Consider the following 16,352-nt stretch of genomic DNA (forward strand, 5'->3'; position numbering starts at 1 on the left):
TTTTCTACTGGGGAAGGTGGGGGAAGATGGCTCTGGAAGGGTTACCTCTGGCTCTGAATCAGCCTGCTCTGCCCTAAGCCCCCTTCTCGTGGGGACTCTCGCCCACCCTCTGTGGCCTGGCGAGGCGCCCGGCAGCAGGGGGTGGGCTCAGTCAGTCCAGAGGGGACATGCCTCTGCCTCACCTCACTCTGCGTGGAGAGCCCGAGGGAGGTGCTGTGCAGGGCGTGTTCCTTGCCACCGACCAGAGCCCAGAAGCTCAGTGGACCAGGCCTTGTACTCCGCCTTGGCCGGGGCGCTGATGCCCTCTCCAGAAGCAGAGGGCAGGGTGGCTAGAACCGGGCTGTGCAAGATGCTCTCGGAGTGGAGATTTCTCCTCCTGTTGATGCATGTGGGTGAAGGACAGCCAGGAAAGAAACTGCCAGCAAACAGCCGGAACATCCCACCTCCTTCCCCCTCCCCCCCACAAACCTGCTATGTCACATGTCAGACCTGCCAGGCCCTTCCCTTCCATTCTTTAATCAAACCTCCACCACAGGCTCAGCTCCCCTTAATCAGAGGAGGAAGCTGAGGCCCAGAAAGGTGGTGAGACTTGACTCTGATCAGGCCTAGTGTCACTTCTGGCTCTGCCAGTTAAGGTGTGTGAGCCCCTGAGCAAGTCACTTCCCCGCTCTGAACCTTAGTTTCCTTGTCTGAAGCATGTGCCCTAAGCTCTGCAGTAGAGACTTGCATGCAGCGGGTGCTCAGTAAATGTCCCTGATTGGCTTGGTTCGTCTTCCAAGTCGCCAAGCCCAGCATCCCCCCAACCTCAACCTCCAGGTCTGGCAGACTTGGCTTCCACCCAGGAGGCCTTCTCAGCTCATACACCATGTTCTCACACTTTCTCGCTTCCCTCCGCATCCCTTGCTCTCTTCTGCATCGCAGCAGCAGCTGGGAGTTCCCATCAGCCCCTCACTCCAGCTCCCGCCAGGGTCTCCTGCTCACCCTGCAGTGCCCTCCACCCTCGCAGCCCAACGCCAAGTTCCCACGGGCCTTCCCTCCCCTCCTGACCGCTGGCCTGGTGGCTCCCACAGCACGGCCTTGTTTCCCAGGGAACAATGCGTCTGTGTCACAGACAACAATGTCCTTTCATCTTGGGCGCTGCCCTGGTGCACGCTGGGACACGGCACAAAGGGCGCTTTGTGCAGCTCAGGGATGTGAGCTCCTGGCTTTGCCACGTTGGAGCCGCCAGCTCGGGCCTCTGTCCTTGCGTGCCGGTTATGCAACAGTCATTCTGGGCCGTGGGGCGGGCCCGAGGGCTCTGCCTCCCCTCCCCATCCCAGCTTGCCGAGCTAAGCCTCCCCATCCCACCTCGCCAAGCTAGCCCTTGGGCTGCCAGTAGTGCACCCGCACTCCCGCAGCCTCCCACCCTCTCCTCTGTCCCCACAGCTGGGCTTTGCCGACTTGAACCTGGCGGAGTTTGCAGGCTCGGGCTCCACAGTGCGCTGCTGCCTGCTGGAGGGATATGACACGAAGAACACCCGACAGGACAACTCCATCCTCAAGGTACCAGGGCTCTGCTGCCCCATCCGCCCCTCCCACCAAGGGGCGGGGGCAAACGTGCTCCTTGTCAGCGTCCCCTGAACGGTTGTTAAGAATACAGGTTCTCACCTCAGACAGGCAGTGAGAGACACTGGGAAAGACGTGGGCCCTGGGGTCAGGAACCACCATCGAAGGCCTGACTCAGGCACTGGCCTCAGTTTCCCCATCCATAATCGGGGGTCAGGGGTGGACCCAGTAGTCTCTTTAACGCTTTGGTGAGCACTTTCGGTGAGCTCAGCGTGGCTGAGTGCTTACCACCCCTTACCTCGTGGTGTCTGGCAACAGCCCCGTGGGGGGTGGTATCTGTTATTGGCCCCAGTCTTGCACCGCAGGGGGCTGAGGGACAGAGGTGAGCTCCTCCGCCTGGGTCACAAGCAGAGCTGGCACTTGACCCTGCGTTCCAGCTGCTAACCACTGCCCACACGTCATGAGGCAGCCTGAGCTCCCAGAGCATCCGTGAGCAGAGGGGCTGCCATCCTCGGACCTGGCAGAGCCGGGCAGCTGCTCAGAGGGCCCAGCCACGGGAAGGCTTCCAGCCGGGGCGTCACCCTCCCCCCAGGCAGCTGCCTCTTTGGCCTCTTGGGACAGAGATATCTGGGCATCCGCTGCCAGCATGCCTCTCTTCCTCGTCCCCACACCCTTCCACCTGGCTGAGAAAACCACACCTCTGCGAGCTGACCCAGCGGGAGCGTGTTATGCCTGGCAGAGCCGGGCAAGAGCTCTGGGGTGTCCTGGGCCTTTTGCCGAAGAAACCAGAGGCACCTTAAAAGGTCCAGGCTAGTTGTTGTGAGAGCCAAGCCCTTTCAGCCTCGCCCCAGTGACCCAGTGCATCCTCAGGCCAGATCAAGGCCCCAGGGGCAGGTGGCCTCCAGTTCAAGGCCATCTCCCCCACATCCTGTCTGCAGGGCCTTGAGCAGTCCCTTCCCCTGAGTCTGAGTCTCAGTTCCCTCGTCTACAGCCTGGGGCCATCACGTACCTTGTAGGTTGCTATCATGGCCAAATGAAACAATCCATTAAAAACAAAGCCTCACCCCAGCGGTCACCATTTCTGTCAGAGGTGTCCCTGTGACCTGAGCACCTCTTTCCCACCCCATCACCCCTCTGCCTGTCGCTCCGCCCCAGCCCAGATTTGGGGACCCAAACCTTGCCTTGTTTAGACCATTGCCAAAATCTTTGCCCGAGTGGATGTTACATTTCTAATGGCTTCTTGCTTTACTTTATTCAACAAACTTTCACAAGCCCCTGCCCTCTGTGTTGGAATCTGTGAACCCCTCCCCACCGCGTAGGCATCGAGAGCCTCCCTCCCACCTGCTCGCCTGCTCTGAGCGCTGCGAGGGGCGCAGAGGATGGAGAGTGTCTGTGGCTCCTCCCTCGAGGGCCTCACAGTCTATTTGTAGTTTTGCAATGACAGTAGCTGACTTTCCCTGCTCACTCACCCCGTGCCAGGTGCCCAGCATCCTCTCCACTATTCCACAAGGTAGGCGTTAGGATCAGTTTTGTCCTCTGCACGAGGAAACTGGGCTTCACTGAAGTTTGGTGGCTTCGCCAGGGCCAGCAAGGGACAGAGATAGGATCAGAGTCCACGCCCATCTGAAGCCAGAGCATGGAGGCCACAGGGAGGCCGGGCGCCTGGGCTGGTGGGTGGATGGGGCGTGGCTGATTTCTCTGGCCTTTGCACAGGTCACCATTGGAATGTTCCTGCTCTCTGGAGACCCCTGCTTCAAGACGTGAGTGCTGGTGCAGGGCGCCTGAGGGGTGGGGGCTCTGTCCTGGACACGGGGACGGGGGACAAGGGACTGTCCCCTCCTCCAGGCTCTTGGGTTCCCCTGTCTTCTCCGACCCCAAAGTGGGGCACTCCGGTCACACCCATCTGTCTTCCCAAGGCCGCCGTCCACTGCCAAGTCCATCTCCATCCCAGGCCAGGATTCCTCCCTGCAGCTGACGTGTAAGGGTGGCGGGACCAGCAGCGGTGGCAGTGGCACCAACTCCCTGACAGGGTCCCGGCCCCCCAAGGCCCGGCCCACCATCCTCAGCTCAGGTACTGTTCCTCACCTGCCCTCCCTACCCCTCCCATGGCCGAAGGCTTTTACCTCCCCGTATCCCTAGGTCCCAAGGGGGATGCTTGCTGAGAAGGGAAGGCTCGTGGGATGGTGTGCACCCACCCATGCTTCCGTTAGGCAGGCATCTGAGCCCCTCCTGTGATCCGGGCTCTGTGCGTGGCCCCAGGATCATAGCAGCGCCCTGGACCGAGACTAACCGGGTCCCTGGCCTAGCAGGAGAGGCAGGTGTTAATGAGACAATAAATATGTCAAACGCATGTCCACCTACAGCTGTGACGAGAGATGTCAGAGAGACACAGAAGGTGTCCGCCTGGGGACGACCGGGGAAAGCTCCCTGAAGGGGTGTCGTTTGAGCTGAATCTGGGGTGTGGTGTGCAGTATTCCTGGCAGAGGGATGTCCTGTGAGCTCTTGCTCTGCTACTTGCTGCGTGACCTTGACTGGCCGTTTTGCCTCTCCAGGTCTCAGCGTCCTCCTCTGCACAATGGGATCAGCGGTAGCAATCACATCTTGGGTTGCTCTGGGGATGAACTGAGCAAACGTACGTGCGTGCCTTGCCTGGCACGTAGTATGTCCTCTGTATTTCGCAGCACGTGCTTTGTTAAATTATCATTATTACTAATATTATGAAAAATGCAAATGAGCTTGAATCCCCAGAGGAATCAGTGTGGTAATTAAGAGGGGAAGGTGATACCAGGAGAGAAGGCTCCAGCCTGCACCCACCCCCCCAGCCCTGAGTGCTGTGCGGGGTGAAGCAGGCCCCTCCGAGCATGAGCCTTGGCCTCTGCACCCCTTCCCTGGGGGTGAGCTCAGAGCTGGGAGGAGGACTGACTGCCCCTTAGCTGATCAGTAAGCAGGGCGGCAGACGGCGGCCCTAATTTGTGCCGCAAGAGCAATTAGGGCACAGGCCCTCAGGCCCTGTTTGCTGGGTGATTCTGCCCCCAGGGGATGGGAGCAGTGAGGGACCCTCTGACCCCAAGGGCCAGCTTCCCTCCACTCCCATTTTTCCTGCACACCCAGCCTAGTGGGGCCCAGAGCAGAAAGCTGGGCTTCTTAGCTGCCTCAGCCTGGGGGCTGCATGCAGGAATGGGGGCTCCCCAGCTCCATTGCTCTCTCCAGCTTCGGGGTGGGGATCCCCAGAGGAGAGATCTGGGGACCAGGCCACTCCAGCAAATATGGGGCCTTTTCTGCAAAGTAGAAGAGGTGCCTCTCCCACGGGGGATGGGATTTGAGCCCCCACAAGCCTCTATAGCTGGTTTTCTGCCTCTCGCTCTCCCTCTTCTGCAACCCCTCAGATGCGGAGAACCTGCTGACTTGAAAAGCCATGTGGCTTTGGGTGGGGATACAGGCAGGCCTGGGGTCCACCCTATGGCCTGGGTGTGCTCATCTCCGAAGAGAGGATGGATGAGTCCTTGCTTCCTGTGTTGACCAGGAGGACTGGTGGCGGGGGCGGGGGATTACTCATGGAGCCCTGCGCAGACCCCGCCTGGTTCCCTGGAATCTCCTGCTGTCACTCCCCGAAAGTGTGTTCGCTGCCTCCCCCACCCCCTTATTCACTCCACTCCAGCTACACAGACCCAAGCCCATTCAAGCCTCAGGGCCTTTGCTTATGCCGTTCCCTCTGTCTGGAAGGCCCTTTCCCTGATGCCTTATCTGGCTTGCTCCCTTCCACACATCCTGAAGGTTTCGCATTAAGGCCACCTCCTCAGAGAAGCCTTCCCTGATTCCAGACTGGGTCAGACCCCCCCCCCCCCATACACTCCCTACTCTGCGCCATTCGCCAGTTGTGGTTAATCGTGGGTCATTTTTGTTCAACATTCTTCTTTCCCACCACTGGTGCCTGTGACACCACGTCTCCTGTTCCCAGCACCCGGTAGAGCGCCCGGCGTGGAGGACGTCCCCAACAGATATTTGTGGAATGAACGAATGACCCTGGGTTCGAGTGGTGACCTGCGGCTCGGGGCAGGTTGCTGCTCCCCTGGACCTCAGCTTTTCAGTCTCTTAAATGGAAATACATAATGTGCTGTCCGCCCCCCGCCACACTCAGAGGAGGAGCAAGGGCGAGGGTGGGCACACTGGTAACCCCTGCCCCTACCCGGCTTCCAGGGGTGCCAGGGGAGCCGGACCAGAACCTCTCCAGCCCCGAGGAGGTGTTCCACTCCGGCCACTCCCGCAACTCCAGCTACGCCAGCCAGCAGTCCAAGATCTCTGGTGAGTGCCCGCCCGGCCCCTTGCCCTTGGCCTTCCACCTTCCCCGGCTCCCAGCTCCCAGTAATCAACGTCCCCGACCGTCCCCCAGGCTACAGCACCGAGCACTCGCGCTCCTCCAGCCTCTCCGACCTGACGCACCGCCGGAACACGTCCACCAGCAGCAGCGCCTCGGGCGGCCTCAGCATAGCTGTGGAGGGTCCCGAGGGCAGCGAGCGTGAGCACCGGCCCCCCGAGAAGCCGCCGCGGCCACCCCGGCCCCCACATCTGTCGGACCGCTCGTTTCGGTAAGTCTCACCATACGTGCACCTGGAGAGCAGACCCTGCCGGTGGCTCCCTGAGCCTCTGCTTCTCTACCTGTAACGGGGATAAGGGGGCCCCCGCCGCAGTGGCGTGGGCATGGCTATTCAACCAGCTGATGGTCACAGGCGCGGCGCCCCGGCCTGGCACGCATGCTCAGTGAGCGGTTGCTGCGGGCGGTTTAGTGTCCCCCTGTCCCCGCCTGCTCCCTTGCTCTGCAGCCTCTCAGAGGCTGGTACTTAACCTCTCAGGGCCTCCGTGGCCTCCTCTGTAAAACCAGGTCGTAGCAGCATCCGCACGTAGGGTTTGGTGTGAGGGTTGAATGAATACAGCCTGGAGCAGCTCCCACGTGCACGTTGAGCGGCCTGAGCGCTGCGGGTGCTTTTGGTCCTGTCGTCGTCGGGCCTGCTGCTGCCCTGACTGTTGTGACTCTGCCCCGCCCCGCCCCAGGAGGAAGAAGGACTCCGTGGAGAGCCACCCGACCTGGGTGGATGACACGCGGATTGACGCTGATGACATCGTGGAGAAGATCATGCAGAGCCAGGACTTCACGGACGGCAGCAATACTGAGGGTGAGCTGCCCGCGCCGGCGGGCCAGGGACGATGCCCGGGGGCTCCCTGGCGGCACCGCCCCGCTCAGCCCCCATCCTTCCGTGTGTCCCCACAGACAGCAACCTCCGGCTGTTCGTGAGCCGCGATGGCTCCACCACCCTGAGTGGCATCCAGCTGGCCAACAGGTAGGGCTGAAGGTTCTGGGTGGGTCACGAGTGTGGCTCTGGGGCATAGTGGTGAGAGCATATGGCCTCTGCAGCCCACTGACCTAGCTTTGAATGCCAGCTCTTGTCGGTGTGACCTTGGACCAGTCACTTCTCTCTGAGCCTCAGTTTCCCCATCTGTCAAATGATGTGGACCACACCACCTTACCTGGAAACCTGGGACAAAGGCCCTGGGTTTGGTTTTGGGGGTTCTGAGGAACCTTGGTTAAGTGCCTAGCACAAGGCTTGGCACATAGCAGGGGCTTAATACATCTTTATTTTGCACTCTACTTTTCTTTCCCTTCCTCCTGGATCTGGGAACTCCTAAAAACTGATGATGAAGACTTGTTTATTTATCGCACACCAGCTACACACCAGATACTGAGCTATCCCTAGGTGCTGGGGATACGGCAGTGAGCAACACAGATTTCTGCTACATGATGTTCAGAGACGAGGAGGTGGTAGGATCAAACTTGGACTTGAACTCTGTAGTTTTATAGAGTGCCCTCTCATCATCATTCGCTTAGAGCATGCTTGCTGTGTGCCTGGCTCACTGAATGAATGAATGAATGAGTGAGTGGTAGAGCTTCCCACCTGCTTGGCTGTGCTGAAGCCTTTTCCCCTGGTTCCTGTGGGCCAGATGGGAAAGTGCCCATTTAACATCTCCGGCTGGAGCGAGAAGGGGGCTTTGCTGGGCCATGCAGGGTCTCCAGACCTGCCCTCTGGTGCTGCTCTGCTGACCCCTACTGGCTGAGGCTGGAAATTGCAACTGCCATCTTTCCATGGCCGCCTCAGCTGCCCCGGGTGGGGTGGGCAAGAAGAAAACAGAGGGCACTTCCTTGGGGCTTTGGTGACATCCCTCTCTCGCCCCCTCTGAGGATGAGGAGACTGAGATGCAGGACGGGAAGAACCAATCTGTTTGGCAGCGAGGTCATTGCAGAGCCGTATGCTGAGCCCTGAATGTCCACGATCCCAGGGTGGCCCTGGCCTCCCTCAGTGGGGAGAAGAGCCGATCAAGCTCCGCAACCTTCTACTGCGCTTTTAGCAAGCCTCATAATCCCTCTGAGCCTGTTTCTTCACCTGTCAAGTGGGGCTGGCTGCACACCCTCCCTGCCAGAGTTGTCATGAGGATGGGCGCAGCACACACCAGCGTGAGAGCTGCCGGTGCCCAGGAGGCCTTGGGGCATGGTCTGTGCCAGCTCTGCACTCCTACAGACTCCGATGCTTAACATCTGTGTTGCCCTGGGCAAGTGATTCAACTTCTCTGAGCCTCAGTTTCCTTCTCTGCAAAATGGGGCCTGCTTGTGAAGTAGTCCCAAGGGCCTGGCCCAAAGGACCTGGCACAAAGGACCATCAAGGATGACAAGGTGACCTGTCTCTCCCCGCAGGGTCTCCTCTGGGGTCTATGAGCCAGTCGTGATTGAAAGCCATTGAGGAGCCGGCGTCCAGGCTGGAGAAGGGCCCTGCCTTCACAGGCATCCAGACCCAAGTCATTCCACAAGGGACCTTCCCCTTCGGATCACCATCCGTGCTGCATTTCATCTGTGCCTGCTCCATGCACTCCAGCCCCAAAGCATCATTCCATTGACCTCCCGTCATTGCTGGGACGCTCATGGCCCACCGGGGCCCCGGGCACCACTGTGAATATTCTCCTCTGAACCACTAGAGGGCAGGACACATGGGCCCGTGAAGCAGGTGGGCCAAACACGGCGGGGACGGTCCCTCTGTACACCCACCTGGCCCCTCGGCGAGGACCTGCAGCCACTCCTGCACCTGCAAGGATGCTTGTGGCTGAGGGGCCTCTTGTTCTGTGTCCCTGCTCACTCCCGGAGCGCTGGTCCAGCCAGTGGCGCTGGCAGGGCCTTGCTCCATTGCTCCCTTGCCCTTGGGGGGCCGGTCCGCCCCTGGAATCCTGCCACCATGGCCCTCTGACTGCTCAGTGCTTCAGCTGCCCCTTCCCTGTGTCCCGGGGGACCTGCTGGCGGCCTCCTCCTGGGAACCAAGACCTCAAACCCCACCCACACTCCAGACTGAGACCCCACCTCCCCCTGCAACGAATGTTCTCCTGCTGCCCTGGCAGCCTGCACTTTGCACACGCTTGTCTCCAGCACAGCGCCCTGGCCCTCACCTGCCTGTGCTCTGAGCCCTTCCCAAGGATTCCTGGGCGCTGCCTGCTGTGCAGTCAGCAGCCCAGCCCTAGCAGCCCGGCTGGGACGTGGCACTGCCCCTCCCCCCTCCAGTTAGCTCCAGCTCAGGCCCGAGCCCCATGCTGAGAAAGGTCTGAGCATGGACGGTGGTTCCCCTCTGCCCGGGACTGGGTCCTGAGCAGCTGGCTTCCAGTAGGAAGCCAGGGCAGGTGCCTCCCAAGCCCTTGGAGGTCAGTGGCCTGGCTGGGCTGGGCTTGGCAGGCAAAGCACCCTTTCTCTCCTCTCAGGGTCAGCTGGCCTAGGCCGGGGCCAGTGCTGGAGAGGCAGGTGGGCTGTGACTGGACTGGCCTGGAGCTGGCTTCCTGGCCGGAAAAGCCTCAGCCATCCTCTGAAAGCATCCCCTCTCTGGGCAAGGGCGAGGTGGGGTCCATTAATGGGGTTTTCCCAGCGGGGGGGCAGTCTGGCCCTGCCCCCGCCCCCACCCCTCCCTAAATCCTCTGCTCTCAGCACTTTCCCCGTCCTAGTTCTCGTTACTTGCTTGCAGGTGGGTTCTGACTGCCAGCCAGTCCCTGGACAGACCCCCTTGCCGCTCTTAAATTTCACTCATTTTGTATAAACCCAGCAGGCTGGTGTTTACTTAGCCCTATACCTTTTTCCTTTTCTTTCCTCTTTTTTTCCTTCTTTCTTTCCTTCCTTTCTTTTTCTTTTCTTTTTTAGAGTTCACAGTTTGGTATTTTCTCCTCCCCCAGGCGAGGGGAGGTGGTTCTGTCCTCTCCCTACCCGCTGGCTGGGTCCCAGCAGGGCTGGGGATCTGGGTGGGGGCAGATGGGGGTGTCTCCTCCCCAGGCTGGGAGGGGTCCTTGCCCTTCTGCCCCACTGGCAAGAATTGGAGTCTTGGTCTTGGAACCTCCTGGCGTTGGGACCAGAGCATTTCTAGGATTTTTGTTGTTGTTGTTTTTAATTACCTAACTTTTAGAAAATGAATGTTAGAAGGTGCCTGCTGAGGCAGGACGGAGCATTTGCTCTGGCTGGAGAAGGCTCTGGTCAGCTCTGCGGGTCGCTTCCTGCCCTACAGACACCTGGCACTTTAAAAGGGAGCTGGCCGCACTGTCTCCAGTTGAAGTGACCCCCAGAAGATGGGGGAATGCTGTCCTTCCCTTCTGTATCTTCATGACCTCAGCCCAGTGAGGAGATGCATTCAGGGTGTATTGGGGTCTGATTCAAAGTTCTGGGGCTTTAGACATAAAATAGCCGGCTTTGGTGCTGTTGGGGAGAATTCCCCAAACCAGGAACCCCAGCCCCACCCTAGGTGAGGTCTGAACTTGACAGTCACCCCAGAAGGAGACAGAGCCTGCCACACCCTCCCACGCTAGGCCCTGGGCCAGAGTAATTGGACTAACAGAATTCGGCCAAAACCAAATTAATGCTGGCTGGAGCCGGAGGCCTGGAGCCCTGGCCTCATCCCTACGTGGGAGCTCTTTCTTCGGCCCCCTGGTCCCCTCAAGCTCAGTGAATTCCCATTAGGTGCCCACAGCTCCGGACTTAAAATCCTATATATATAGAGAGAGATAGAAAGAGTATATTAGAGATATTTTCGGAAAGGAATTGGTCTATGCAATGCCAGTTTGGAATCTTCTTAAAAGACAGTTTAACGTTTTTACTAGGAGATTTAAAGAAAAGAAATAAAGGTCTACAATATTTTTAGTTTTTTTTTGGTTTTTTTTTTTTCTGGTCACACCACAAACTGACCACATGGCATGATCTGCCAGGATGGAGAATGTCCATGGCTTCCTCTCTTTAGGGAGGTGAGCAGGGAGATGGGGGGAGGGGAGGTCTTTTTTTTTTTTTTTAACACCCCTCCTTTCTAACAGAATGTTATACCACCACCCCCTGATTCAGTGGGCTGTGTTTATATCTCTGTCCCAGCTTCTATTGTAGAAAATAACATTGTAAAGGGAAATCAGCCTAGTGTCAGTGTCTTGGTTTGGGGGGGAAAAAAAATTAAACGTTGCAGTTTTTGTTTGTTATGGCATGTTGGCTTTTGTTTGTTTTACTGAGTTGAAGTCGTGGTCACAGACGACATTAGAAGGAAGCAGGATGTATAAGGTGACATGCTGGGGGTGGGAGAGATGTCAGTGGCCAGGGTTCTCAAAGTCCTGACTGTAGTTATCACAATTACCACCACTGTTATTACTCCAGATTCCTGGGGAGGAAACAGATGCCCAGAAGGGCAGTTTCTTGCCAGTCTCACACCTATGAGGTGGCAGCTCTGACCTCAGAGCCCAAGTTCTAACCTCCCCAGAGTCAGGTAGCCTCTAACAGGCATGCCTGAGGACAAACAACTGTGCCTCAGTTTTCTCAGCTGCAAATGGGGTTGTGAATCAAATGAGAAAGTGGGTATACAGGCCTTCCTAGGGAGCTAGACACCGGGAGGTGCCGAGCGTTTCCCCAGCCTCTCTAAAGCCACAGGCCAGCACCGTCTCCAGGCCGGAACCACCCCTCACTCTCTGCCCCTGACTCAGAGGAGCTGACTTAGCCAAGCTCTGGGAAAGGCAAGTCACCCTGGGCCTTTAATGAGCTCAGAAGTGGAGGGAATCCTCAGGGCTTTGGACAAGCCAGAAGGGACCAGACTACCAGGCCTTGTCCCTGCCACAGCACCGCATTGTCCCCACCCTTTCTTAGTGCTGATGCCCACTCATGGCCCCTGTAAACCCTGGAGGCTGAGTCTCAGTCCCTTCCTCTGTTCTGTGCACACCTGGGGAGGGAGGGAAAAGGTGGCTCCTGGCTGAGCTCAAATTCTCCTGAGACAGAGAGGGAAGGAATTGGGCTGTAGGCCAAAAAAAGGTTGCTCCTTTGGAACACAGTAATGCTTAGTGAAAAATCAGTATACAAAGTGGTAGGGGGAAGAAAAGTCCCTCTCAGCTTTGTGATGGGCTTGGACGACCCAAGGAGACAGATGCTGCCAGCAGGAGCACGTCATGCCCGGTTCAGACCCAATCTCTGTGTGCCTGCACCCCCCAAGTGAAGATAACACACGGAGAGCCTCCATACAACCCCTCAGGAGGCCTGGAGTCTCCACATGCTGTCCTCTGTTGCATTCCATTCCAGAAGTCACCAAAATATTAAAGCTGGTTGACTGATTCAAAGCTCTTACTTGTGCCAGGCCTCACTCTGGGCACTGGGGATACAGCAGTGACCACAGATGCTAATCTCAGGGAGCTCACAGTCACATGGGCTAGATCAACAAGTAAATCAGCTAATTAAAACGCAGTGATAAGTGTCATCCTGGAGCCACACTTGGGGCTATGGAGCACAGAGGAGGGAACCCTGCCCAGCTGTGAAGGTCACTTCCCTGGTGTGTGGCATCCCAGTGAGACCTGATGCGGGAGAAGCAGCCAGCCCCATGAGCTGTGAGGAGACTGTTCCGGACCTCGGAGCTGGAGGAGACATCGAAGGTGATCTGGCCTCCAAGCCTAGGGAGGGGCCTACACACCGGCCCAGTCCGAAGACCTGTCTGGGCTGCGGGACACCCAGGGCCCGAGAGGCAGACGGTGAAGGAAGGGAGGGTCACCCTAGCCTCATTCATGCAGTGAAGAGAGGACACCCGAAGGGTCGCCAGGGAAGCCTGGCGTGGTAAGGGGGTGCCCTCTCACAGCCAGTCGAAATCCTCCCCATCCCTGGGGGCCGCAGCCAGCCCCTCCTCCCACCCCGGGCCGGTCGGTGAACTTTTTCTGCACCCTACCCTCAACAGACAAGTTAGGGCCTCGAGACCAGTTAGTGGTGCCCTCGGGTTCTGAAGTCGGCCACACCACTGACTCAGATTGTGATCTCCTGCGAGAGCGCGCCCCTCTCTGAGCCTCATTTTCCCCATCGGAAATAGGGGACTTCCGACCACCCACCCCCATCCCGCTCTGGCTATGGGACTCTGGGACATCGAGAGACGGGCTTTTGTTCTCGGGCGAGTTCGACAGGACTAAGACCACAAATGCCAGGCAGACTGGGTTCCCCTCCGCCCACCTCTGTTCCATTCCCTAGAGATTCGGGAACGCGGCCCACAATACCCTTGAGAAACTACATTTCCCGACATGCAAAGGGGAGGCGGTGCCTGCCTGTCTCGGGCGACGTGGTCCTGGACCAGTCTAAGGACTACGACTCCCGGCGTGCCCCGCGGCCCAAGGCCAGAAGGGCCCGGATCCGGAACCGGATGAGGCTTGATGCCCCAGTGCCCGCGGCGCTGGGGAAATGGTGAGCTTGGGGCCGAGTGCGGGAAACGGGGGTGTCTGGGGGTGGGGTCCTGGGTCTGCTCAGGAGCTGGGGCTTGAGTACTCGGATCCGGCATCGCTCTCCCGCCGGTCCGTCGTACGGGTGATAGGCCTTGGCCCGGCGCTCTCTCCCGGCCTAAAATTGACCTGGTCCGCCACGTCAGATACGTCTGCTGAGTGAATGGGCGTAACCAGGCTGCAACGCCCCCGCTTCATTAGTGCACCTAAATGGAGCATCACTCCTCAGTTGAGTTCTCCGTTTTCTGCAGGCCACGGGAACAGACCAGGTGGTGGGACTCGGCCTCGTCGCCGTTAGCCTGATCATCTTCACCTATTACACCGTCTGGGTGATTCTCTTGGTATGTGTTCTGCCCCCTCCTCTCTCACCTCCCATCCCTGGATCTTGAGGCCAACTCCTAACATCATTTAAGCAGCTGCAATGTGACAGGTGCTGTGCTAGGTGCTTTACCTGCACACCTCACGCAAGCTCCAGAACAGCACTATGAGGAAGATGCTAGCGGTGTCCCCCATTTTATACACGAGGAAGCGGAAGCTCAGGGGGAAGCCTCAGGCCCAAGGTGGAAAACTTAACCACTACAGTGTAAAGTCCTGTCCTTGATTTGCTCTGCCTTTGATGGGAGTTCTAGTTCTTCCTGTTATCCTGCGGGCCCCTGGACATGACAGGTGCCAGTGGATTTTGTGAGAGTCTTTAGGATTTTTCTTTTCCCTGTGGGAGAATGTCTTGGTTACTGCTTTTAAAGTGTAGTGTTTGGAAGGCAAAATCTTGCAGAACTTGGTATCCTTTGGAGAAAAATGTTAGTCAAGAAGACTTTGGAGGCCAGCTTGGGAATCGTTCGAGGATTCCTCATGTACCCTTTGCCCCTGCTAAGCTGTGGGGGCCTTAGGGCAAGGCTTTGTCTTCTGTTCCCTGCCAGGTCCCCAGCCCCAACTTAGGGCAGGCACCAGGCAAGTGCCCAGTACACACCTATTAGATAAATGAAGGAAGGGAACAAACCAAGGCACCCCAGATGCCATCATCTTAAAGAAAAGCAAATGCAGTCTCCGTGCTTTGATGGGGTCGGCCCCGGAGACAGAGGAGGTGGGATGTCTGGGCTTGGGGAGCTGAGCGGGGCGAGGAATGCTCACCAGAGCTCTGCCTTCGATGCCAGCCATTCATCGACAGTCAGCATGTCATCCACAAGTATTTCCTGCCCCAAGCCTATGCCGTTGCCATCCCACTGGCTGCCGGCCTCCTGCTGCTCCTGTTTGTGGGTAAGTTCCCCCAACCCTGGGCAGCGTGTCTGAGGGACCCCATGACCCTCTCCCAGCCCTGAACATGCTGCTACACTTTGTCACTGGCTGTACGTCTCCGTGAGGCTCCTTGCCCCCAACTCATCCCCTGGGGTTTCCCTGTTCATCCTTCAGGGCTGTAAGTCAGTCTTCCCGATGCCCCAGGCTCACTGGACTCTAATGGGATGTCTCCCTTTCGCCCGCTGCCTCCGCCACTGCCATCACTCTGCTCACACCGCCATCACCTCTCAGCCCCTGGTCAGCCCGGTTCAAGGTCCCTGCACCTGTCTGTCTCCCAGGGTCTCGTGTGTGGGCCTTTTAAGGGGCAAGGACTGTTGCTTTATCATTGCTGTGTACTCGGCCCCCGGCACAAGCTGTGGCACTGAGTTGGTGCTCAAGAAAGTGGTTTGGATGCATCAACAGTCAGATGTCTGGATGATGGGATGGGTGGATGATGGATGCTGAGTGGGTCAGTTGGTAGGTAGGTGGATGGGTGGTTGACTGGGTGAGTAGCTGGATAGTTGGGTGGATCTTATTCCCTGTAGAATTGGAAGCGCTAAACTCAGCAAATTGCCTGTGGTAGGCACCCGGCTGATGTTTTTTGAATGAATGGGTGGATATGTGGCTTGATGAACAACTGGGGAGATGACCAGGTGGCCTGGAGTGTGGTTGGGTAGGTGCCTGGCCCCCTGTGTGGGTCACTGTCCCATGCTGTGTCCTGCTCTGGCCTCCCAGCAGCCCTGAGCTTTCTTTCCTGACCTTTCTGGTCTGTGTATTCCAGGCGTGTTCATCACCTACGTGATGCTGAAGAATCAGAAGGTGACCAAAAAGGCTCAGTGAAGGCCCAGCAGGGATGAGGCTGCGGCCCCTTCTCTGCTTCTTCTCCAGGGCAGACCAAGGGTGGGGGCCCAGAGGACCCATCCAGGCACTGAGGGCCCCTCAAGCCTGGCTACCCTGCGGACACCCTCGTGGGATGGAGCTGCTCAGGGCTCACCCCTGCCTGACCAGAGCCCCTGCTCACCCTTCCAGAAGCCAGGAGGGAGGAGTCCCTGGAAGTCTCCCTCTCACCCTCTTCAGGTTCAGGGCCTGGAAAGTGCTGGTCCGCCCCACCTCACTTTTCAGACTCCCTGTCGCTCTTGCCTCTGGCTTCTACACTCTTTCCTCAGTGTCCTTCATGTCACATGCCGTTGCTGGACTTGGCAGGTTCTGGGGCGTCACGTGACCTCCCCCGCCATGTCCTGCTCCTCCACAAAGGCAGCTTTCCCGGGTCTGACATACCCCAGACCCCACAAGGATTTCTGGACCTGGAAAGCCTAGGGGGAGGCCTGACAGGCCCCAGAGCACATTAGGGTGGCCACACGGGGGGCCCCTGGATTGACCGCTTCTCACGGAGGCCCGGCCCCCCAGCCTCAGTGCTGCCCTGTTGGGGAGAGCTGAACAATAAACGCTGATGGTGTGTTTGTCTCAGTGCCATCCCTGACCGGGGGACTGGGCCGCTCGGGGGCTGGAGAGGGGCTAGGCACTGACCTCTGCGTTGGTCTCAGGTCAGGAGACCCTGGTTTGTGCAATCGGTGCCTCAGGTGCCTCCTGGATCCTCTGTGTGCTGGACACAGGATAAAGCAGGGACCAGGACCGGGACCCATATGGGTCTGGCCTGGCGCAGCTGATGGCTGGGGAGTCTGTGGAGGCACAGCAATCTGCCAGACGCCACCTCAGCCTCTACCAGGTCTCCCCCCCCGTGCCAGCCTAGCCAG

At 58.3% G+C, this 16,352-nt stretch overlaps 2 protein-coding genes across 6 annotated transcripts in view; both read left to right on the forward strand.

Moving 5' to 3' along the window:
• EEIG1 (estrogen-induced osteoclastogenesis regulator 1) overlaps positions 1–11,078 on the forward strand; it is a 36,889-nt gene extending 25,811 nt beyond the window's left edge. Inside the window, exons 4-12 of one of the 5 annotated variants that reach the window (XM_028483178.1) lie at positions 1,426–1,542; positions 3,259–3,305; positions 3,462–3,616; positions 5,743–5,847; positions 5,936–6,131; positions 6,595–6,716; positions 6,812–6,881; positions 7,243–7,360; positions 7,778–8,145. In XM_028483178.1, coding sequence (XP_028338979.1) covers positions 1,426–1,542; positions 3,259–3,305; positions 3,462–3,616; positions 5,743–5,847; positions 5,936–6,131; positions 6,595–6,716; positions 6,812–6,881; positions 7,243–7,360; positions 7,778–7,852 — 1,005 coding nt within the window. In that variant the 3' untranslated portion in view covers positions 7,853–8,145. Of the gene's footprint in view, positions 1–1,425; positions 1,543–3,258; positions 3,306–3,461; positions 3,617–5,742; positions 5,848–5,935; positions 6,132–6,594; positions 6,717–6,811; positions 6,882–7,242; positions 7,361–7,777; positions 8,146–8,287 lie in introns of those variants that run through there. The other 4 variants (XM_028483180.2, XM_007101793.4, XM_055082073.1 and 1 more) reach the window with 4 other exon arrangements.
• A 2,081-nt stretch (positions 11,079–13,159) lies between these two features.
• DPM2 (dolichyl-phosphate mannosyltransferase subunit 2, regulatory) lies at positions 13,160–16,077 on the forward strand. The gene is made up of 4 exons (XM_007101792.4): positions 13,160–13,291; positions 13,578–13,667; positions 14,478–14,580; positions 15,380–16,077. Exons 1-4 carry the CDS (start codon positions 13,289–13,291, stop codon positions 15,436–15,438), a joined length of 255 nt encoding a protein of 84 aa, XP_007101854.1. The 5' UTR covers positions 13,160–13,288; the 3' UTR covers positions 15,439–16,077.
• The last annotated feature ends 275 nt before the right edge of the window (positions 16,078–16,352 follow it).

The sequence above is a fragment of the Physeter macrocephalus genome, unplaced genomic scaffold (genome assembly GCF_002837175.3).
Source record: "Physeter macrocephalus isolate SW-GA unplaced genomic scaffold, ASM283717v5 random_10, whole genome shotgun sequence".
Taxonomy (NCBI): domain Eukaryota; kingdom Metazoa; phylum Chordata; class Mammalia; order Artiodactyla; family Physeteridae; genus Physeter; species Physeter macrocephalus.

Bases quoted from the DNA above. Each gene is read 5' to 3' on its own strand.
- DPM2 (XM_007101792.4), top strand. The intron at 13,668-14,477 runs GTATGTGTTCTG...CTTCGATGCCAG, and splicing joins CCGTCTGGGTGATTCTCTTG to CCATTCATCGACAGTCAGCA. The intron at 14,581-15,379 runs GTAAGTTCCCCC...TGTGTATTCCAG, and splicing joins CCTGCTGCTCCTGTTTGTGG to GCGTGTTCATCACCTACGTG.